At 42.7% G+C, this 7,716-nt stretch overlaps 1 protein-coding gene across 1 annotated transcript; it reads left to right on the forward strand.

The window, feature by feature from the left end:
- The first annotated feature begins 205 nt into the window (after positions 1–205).
- Positions 206–5,304, forward strand: KCNV2 (potassium voltage-gated channel modifier subfamily V member 2). Its single transcript, XM_050328517.1, has 2 exons — positions 206–1,671; positions 5,029–5,304. The coding sequence occupies exons 1-2, from the start codon at positions 232–234 to the stop codon at positions 5,302–5,304; spliced, it is 1,716 nt and encodes a 571-aa protein (XP_050184474.1). The 5' UTR covers positions 206–231.
- The last annotated feature ends 2,412 nt before the right edge of the window (positions 5,305–7,716 follow it).

Genomic DNA, 7,716 nt, shown 5'->3' on the forward strand with positions numbered 1-7,716 from the left:
AAGATTAAAACGGTCAACAGCAGTCTTCATATGTCTATATCCCACACGGAGCTTTCACAACTGGAGTAGTGGCTGGCAGGGAGAAAAATGCAGAACCACTGCTGTGCATGATACTGCTGAGATAAAGAGAGAAGAAAACAGGATTGTCAGCCTTTGTAGTGTTGGAAAGGACTGCTGTTAGTTGCTTGATCAGGTGAATGCAAAGAAGGGAGAAGAGTAAGGAATAATAGTATGTTGCAGTTTAACATGCAACGAGAGTTTCCTTTCCTGAAACGTAAAGGCGGAGAGGGGGAAGCACCGAACATCCTCCCACAGCCCAACAAGGGGAAGGATAACAAAAGCACGCATGTAGACAAGCAGAGTGTTTTTTCTGCTAACGCTCCCTTGAACACCCAGTCCCTACTGCTACTGGGACCTGAGGGGAATTACAATTATTACGTGGATGATGAAGATGAGGAAGATGAAGAGAAAGAACAAGGAAAATGGCCAAGTGAAGATGCATTTAAGGGAGAAAACAAGGCCTCATCATTCATTCCTTGTTCTCCTGCCCCTTCTGCCAGAGCCCTGGCCACAGCATCTGCTCCATCCGTGCTGAACATCAACGTTGGTGGCCAAAGCTACCGTCTCACTTACCAGGCAGTGGCCATCTATCCCAAGACCCGCTTGGGCCGCCTGGCCACCTCCACTGACCGTCGTTGCCAGCTGGGCCTGTGCGATGACTACGCTGCCCAGGTTGATGAGTATTTCTTTGATCGAGACCCAGCCGTCTTCCAGCTGGTGTACAACTTCTATGCCTCGGGGGTGCTGCGTGTGCGGGACGAGTTGTGCCCCTGTAGCTTCCTGGAAGAGCTGAGTTACTGGGGCGTGCGTCTCAAATACACCCCTCGCTGTTGCCGCATCTGCTTCGAGGAGCGCCGTGATGAGCTGAGAGAACAGCTGAAGGTCCAGCGGGAGCTGCGCTCCCAGGCAGAGGCTGAGGAGAACGAGCAGCTCTTCCACCACATGCGCTACTATGGTCCCCAGCGTTGGCGCCTCTGGAACCTCATGGAGAAGCCCTTCTCCTCTGTCACCGCCAAGGTGATGGCAGTGGCCTCCAGCTTCTTTGTGCTCATCTCTGTGGTGGCCCTGGCACTCAACACTGTGGAGGAGATGCAGCAGGTAGACTGGAAGAGCGGGGATAGCCGGCCTGTCTTGGAGCACATTGAGACCCTGTGCATTGCATTCTTCACGCTGGAGTACCTGCTGCGCTTGGTCTCTACACCAGACCTACGCCGCTTTGCCAGCAGCGCCCTCAATGCAGTAGACCTCATTGCCATCCTGCCCCTCTATCTACAGCTGCTGCTTGAATGCTTTACTGACGATGACCAGCCCCGGGGTCGGGGCTCTCAGCATGAGCATGATATTGAGAAGGTGGGACGGGTGGGCAAGGTAGGACAAGTGCTTCGCATCATGCGCCTCATGCGCATCTTCCGCATCCTCAAGCTGGCCCGCCACTCCACAGGGCTGCGTGCCTTCGGCTTTACCTTGCGCCAGTGCTACCAGCAGGTGGGCTGCCTTTTGCTCTTCATTGCTATGGGGATCTTCGCCTTCTCTGCCATGGTCTACACAGTGGAGCATGATGTTTCCAGCACCAACTTCACCAGCATTCCCCATGCTTGGTGGTGGGCTGCCGTAAGTAAACACATCTTTCCTTGCTGGGTATCCAGAAGCCGCCCCTTCCCTCACCCTCCCTTTCCTTGCTGGAGCTGCTGGCAGCCTTGAAAACAACAGGCTCAGATCAGTGAACATCTGCTCTGAATTCTGAGCTTACAGGACATATGCACTCACTCACATACACACACATGGACTCATTTACCTCTGTTGTAAGTTTAAATCAAGGCTTAATCAGACAGGCAGTTGTTGAAATTCCCATCCCTCTGAATGCATAAAGTATTCGCACTTTTAAAGAAGAAACAGGCAAAGAGATGGGAAAGAAAAGCATTTCTCCATTTAATGCCATTGTCAGTGCCGCAAAAAAAAAAAAAAAAAAAAAAAAGGAAGGAAAACAAAAATGAATGCATCAGACTGTTTGGTTGCAGGTGGACATGGGATTTTCATTCTTATTCTGTTTGCAGATTTTCTGTGACCCATCATAGAATTGCAAGATGATAAGACATAATAACTATTGCCAGGTCACTCAAACTTTAAAAGCGAAAGCTGTCCCAGAGCTCTGCCTGTTAAAAATGCATTAGGACCAACAGTTGTTTTGCACAGGAGAGTGTGTTCTGTTGTGCTGCAGAAGATGTGTGTATCTATAGCATTCTGGGTGAAACCAGGGGGTAGCTAGGCATTGCAGATGCTGAGGGGAGGCAAAGGGCCTGTGTCTTGGCCACCCATAACCCTAAGGCTTGAGCTAGTCTATCATCACATACACTTCATTTTGCAGCAGCTGATGCTGGCCTCCAATAATCCATGTTTATGCAGGGCCCCAGGACTGGCTATGGGTTTAGCTCTGTCCCAGTCACTTCCCTGGAGAAAGAAGCCCATGCAAATGGACTGGACAGGAGTCAGAACACCTCATGCTGGTTGATCAGCATAGACACTTGATGCTGCAGCTGCGTATGGGGCCCACAGGACAGTAATCCCAGCCCATCCAAGGTCACTTCTCCTGGCCAACAGTCCTGGAGTCCACAGTCTGCACTTCTGGTCCGGCAATGGTCAATGAGGTGTGGTGGTCTACCACACATACGTTTGTAGTGATTCAGCTCATGGCAGAAAAAATGGCCCTACAGACACACAAAGACATTTATATATGCACATGCATACATGTACCAGTGATAAATATCCTTCAAGCCAGGCCATGGGAAGGATGGAAAAATCAGTGAATAAAGGAAAGGGTCCTGTAATGTGACCTTTGCAGATCATCTGTAAGTGGTATACACAGGTTATGAAAACATTCATGCCTCACCCTTGGCTAGAATAAGGACATTAGCCTTATATTTTGTTTTCTGAATGTGCAGGTTATATGCAAAATCTTTAAGGCTCATTTCTGCAAATTGGTGACACCATAATCATTTAGATATTCCTAAGAAACTTACATGACTATGTGAAAAAGGCCTATTTAGCTGAGTAAGTTTCTTCAAAACAAAAGCTGTAGCATGCACATTGCAATTCCAAGGCATGAAACACTTTTTAAAGGCTATCTCTTCTTTAGGACTGCAAATTAAAATATCTGGATCACTCAAATTTTATTAAAATCCAACAGTGCTCACAGTCTTCCACATGTAAGAGAAGAAGCATCTCTCCTAAACTGTTACAGGCAATGTATAAGACTATGCCAGTGGAACAGAACCTTATCAGAGGATAATGATTTTTGCCTGGCTGGTGGAGATAAACATCTTGCCTTCATCTCAGTATTTATTTTTGGAGATATTTATCCTGTATTATCATTCAAATCCAGTGACTTAATTTCCATTAAAGCAAGTGACTAATCCTTTTTATTCCACAGGAAGCACCAGGTGCATCCTACAAATGTGCTCACCCAGTGCTGTTTCATGCACCCTAATGCTTTCTTCATTGGAAATAACATTTTATTTAGGATGTTAGATGACAGCAGGCTGCACACTGTGACCTTCCAGATACTTACTTATTTATTTATTCTGAAGCCACTTACTGTGGCTAAAGCCACAAGGGCATTACAGTGAAAGTCCTACAGCCTGTGGCTGATTTCTGTCAGAGATTTCATTACAGTTTTGTAGATACACACAGTGTGTTGAGACACTGTGAAAAAAAATAAATCAAATTCACTGGCTGAAAAAGTCTCTAGCCTCTTGCACTGACTAGAAAGTGCCAGGTGGCAAAAATCTGCAAGTTTTACAGAGTAAAGGAAGATATATTTACTAAATATAAAAATTATTTTAAAAAATCAAGATGTGTGCAGTGGAAGTATATAAATTAGGAGTTATTTTATGCTGTATATAATTCATATGCAGCATCCCCATAATCAAATAGCCATGAATTTTTGAAATGGAATTTTACAATGAAAGTATTGTAGTACTTGGTATAGTATGGAGTTCATACCATGGTCCCTTCTTATATCCTATGTAAAGAACATGATGAGGCTGAGAAGAAAAAAGTCTGTGAAACTATGCAGACAATGTAATGGCAAAGTGTAAAGATTCATATATAACAGATACACTAAATACCACCACTCTTCAAACAAAAAAAAACCCAAAAACAAACATAAAAAACCTCCCAAAAAACAACAGCAACCAAACCCAAAACATTTTAAACAACCCCCAAACATTTCTTCAAAATGGAATTCAGCAAAAATTTCCCACCTGGGTACCCCCTTAGCACTATTAATTCATATGTTGCAAGCGTATACTGCAAGCAAAAAATTCCAGGCTACAGTTCCCTGTAGGTATGTTATCATTACAGGGAATTTTATCTAGAAACTTCAAAGTCCTGGGCCACTTCTTCCTATAGTGCAAATATTATGAAACTACATTTCATAATTAGCTGAAAATTTTCATGTGTTTTGCATTAGTTCCTACAATATATATGACAAACACAGGTAAAGCTCAAAATACAACCCACAGACCAACTCCCAAATATCGGGTTTTATCAGCACACTGGATTTAGAAACAGGGCATCTGTTCCAAGTGACATAATGAGGGAGCAGGGTTGCAGCTATCAGTAGATTTGCATGGTCCGGGAGCCACATCTATCCTCTCGCTGCATCCAAACAAACTCATCTTCTGGACAGGCTGGTGTGGAAATTGTTTGGAAATTCCCTCTGCAGGGTCAAAGCTTATAAAAATCCTCCTAAATGGTGTCTAATCGTGGTCTTTACTTCATGTGAGGGATTTTTTTTAAAAGGTATATTTTCCATAAGATGGATGGCACATAAAAGGAAGGCATTAGAGAGTATTTCAGACTTAGACGCAAAGTACAAAACCACTAACTTTAAAATTGCCCCTGATCAGTGAACATATCTGTTTATATATTTCTTCCCAACTAATAAGTTGAATGTTGATTTGCCTGTAGGTCAGCATCTCTACAGTGGGATATGGTGATATGTGTCCAGAAACTCACCTTGGTCGCCTGTTTGCTTTCCTCTGCATTGCTTTTGGAATAATCCTGAATGGCATGCCCATTTCCATCCTCTACAACAAATTCTCAGACTATTATAGCAAGCTGAAGGCTTACGAGTACACGGCTCTCAAGAAAGAAAGAGGGAAGGTTGACTTCACACGGAGAGCCATGAAGAAAATATCTGAGTGCTGCGGAGAAGGTGCAACCCACCCTTTGTCGCAGCAATGATACAGCTTGTGCTTCGTATATTGGGAGGAAATGGAGAAGCTGAAGGAGAAAGAAGAAAAACAGATCAGCCAAGATAAGTGAACATAAATGGAAGAGGCCAAAAGTAACAGAAGTAGATGGTGAAACCTGTCTTGAAGAAGTTTGTTTTCAAAACTAAAAAGGCTCAGATTACAACAGATTTTTTTCTTAACTTTCTTATACGGTGAGCAGAACTAAAGTGCTCATCAAGCTCTGAAATTACCTTCTTCAGAATAACCACCCAGAAACTCTGAATTAGATCTACATGAGGATCTAGCCTCCTACTACTGATTAGACAGGCAGAGAAGACCCATCATAATAGTACCTGTCATTAAGGGTCAGCCACCTCGCTGCTGCCAAGGCAGTCTCAAAAATGAAACAAATAGAATACCCAATTGCTTTGCTTAAATTGGTTTCACATCAGCTTTCAAATCCAGGAAAACAGCCTATAGCACTTACCTAAATATTAGCAGCAGCTGTACTCCTTAAGATTTCAGCTTCTATTTCCACTGTCAGATAGCTATGCTTTACTCTTCTAATTTTATTTTTCAGATGAAGCCCTGCAAATTATTCCTATTTTCATGTCTAAGCAAGCAATACACTGCTTTCAGCATTCCCTCCACCACCACACCCATAACCATATTTCATTATGACAAGAACTAGTGAAGAATTCTGGAGTTTGAGCTGATAAATCTCATTGATCAATTTTGTAAACATTTTCAAAACCAAACCTTTTTAGGTATAGGATTAAATAATAATCTAAATTTATTTTACAGCATTTAATGTATCTAGTTACTCAATCGTTAGAATAATAGGCCTGTCATGGGACGTAAGTGTTAAAGCAGCATTTAAAAAGTAATCAAATTAAATATGTAATGGATAGTACCTCATAAAGACTGTTGATCACAAAGGATTTGACCAGCACTTATCTTTAAACAATTTTAAATATAGTTTAAAGTCAAGGTACTTTGTCTAGTACATACAGCCATTAGGGCCATAATCCTGACACCTTAGCTCACCCTCAATGGTACCTTATGTCCTAAGATTATTGGGTCTTCTTCCACAGCTGAATGAGATTTTTCATGTGTCTAAACTTGCCCCTAAACCTACATAACAAATAAAACCAACAATTAAATGGAATCACAGTTTCATGTATTACTTCACAGCATATCAGGAGTATTCTTTTTACGTAAGACCAGTCATACCAGTTTAGAAATAGTAATCTGAATAACAGATCTGAAAGAAAAATTACTTTTTCAATAATCAGATACAAAGAGCCTTAAGAAAAAAAAGTGTCATGAAAAGGAGCAATGGTAACAATCACCAGTATGACACATGGCTGTTAGTCAGCAGCACTCCTGTTGCAAAGCATCCTGATGACAGGGATGCATTTTAAAACTCTTGAACTCTCTCGTTGTGTCTGTGCTGCCCTGCTGAATGCAAATGGCTGCATTCAAATTTCAGGACCACATGGGAGACAATGGTGTGAAGCTTACTCTGGGACAGCTGAGGGTGAAAAAGTTCATTAATTTTGCTATGTCCATGCGAATTGTGTCAAGCATGGGGACACTTCTCCTTTCAATGGTCAGAAGGTAATTAGTAACCAACTTGCTCTTCTCATTCTCTACCTCTAGACAAATGTATCGTAAGTCCATCTGTCATTTTGTTCTTTAGGAATGACAAGCAGCACATTGTGTGCTGATCAGCTCTGTTAAAAGCTAAACCATGTCTTTAAGGCACAGCTGAGCCCTGGGAGTTCAATGTGATAGATGTTTGCTGCTCTGGACTGCACACAATGCAGCAGGCACAATCCTGGCACTCCCTGAGAAGAATAGCTGCTTTACTTTGGCTCTTGGGACGGTATGAACTTGTATGGCCATTCTGCACAGCGGCAACAGGACAAGAAGCTTCCAGAAACCACAGGGAACTGCCTACTGCAATTGAGTGTGGTGGGAGGTACAAGCATGCAAAAACAAAATTATGCTTTATTTTCAACATGCCGCTGGAGTTAGACCCCTTAAAAGGACTTAAAACCCGATGATAACTTTCCAAGATGGTGGACACTTTAATTTCTTTGCTGAAGGAATGACCATGCAGCTAGGATGCAGACGCTCAGCTCTGTATGGCAGGCTCAGCAGCTTCTTGCCACCTACAGAAATTGAAAGCCTGAGCACTTATTTTGCTGAGATTGGACTTAGCCACAGCCTCAGATCTGACAGAAACCACTATTTTTCACCCAACTTGTCTCACCTGCAGGACCCATTCAAGTAGATGTTTTTTAAGACATGTAAAGGAATAGGCTTTCCACACAAAACACAAGCAAAAGAAAAGGAACTCTTCCCTCTTTTAATCAGGAGTCAGAACTGAATATTCTTGGCAAGTGCTTTCTTATCT

This window comes from Myiozetetes cayanensis, unplaced genomic scaffold, assembly GCF_022539395.1.
Source record: "Myiozetetes cayanensis isolate MyiCay16 unplaced genomic scaffold, myiCay2020 scf4, whole genome shotgun sequence".
In the NCBI taxonomy this organism is placed as follows: domain Eukaryota; kingdom Metazoa; phylum Chordata; class Aves; order Passeriformes; family Tyrannidae; genus Myiozetetes; species Myiozetetes cayanensis.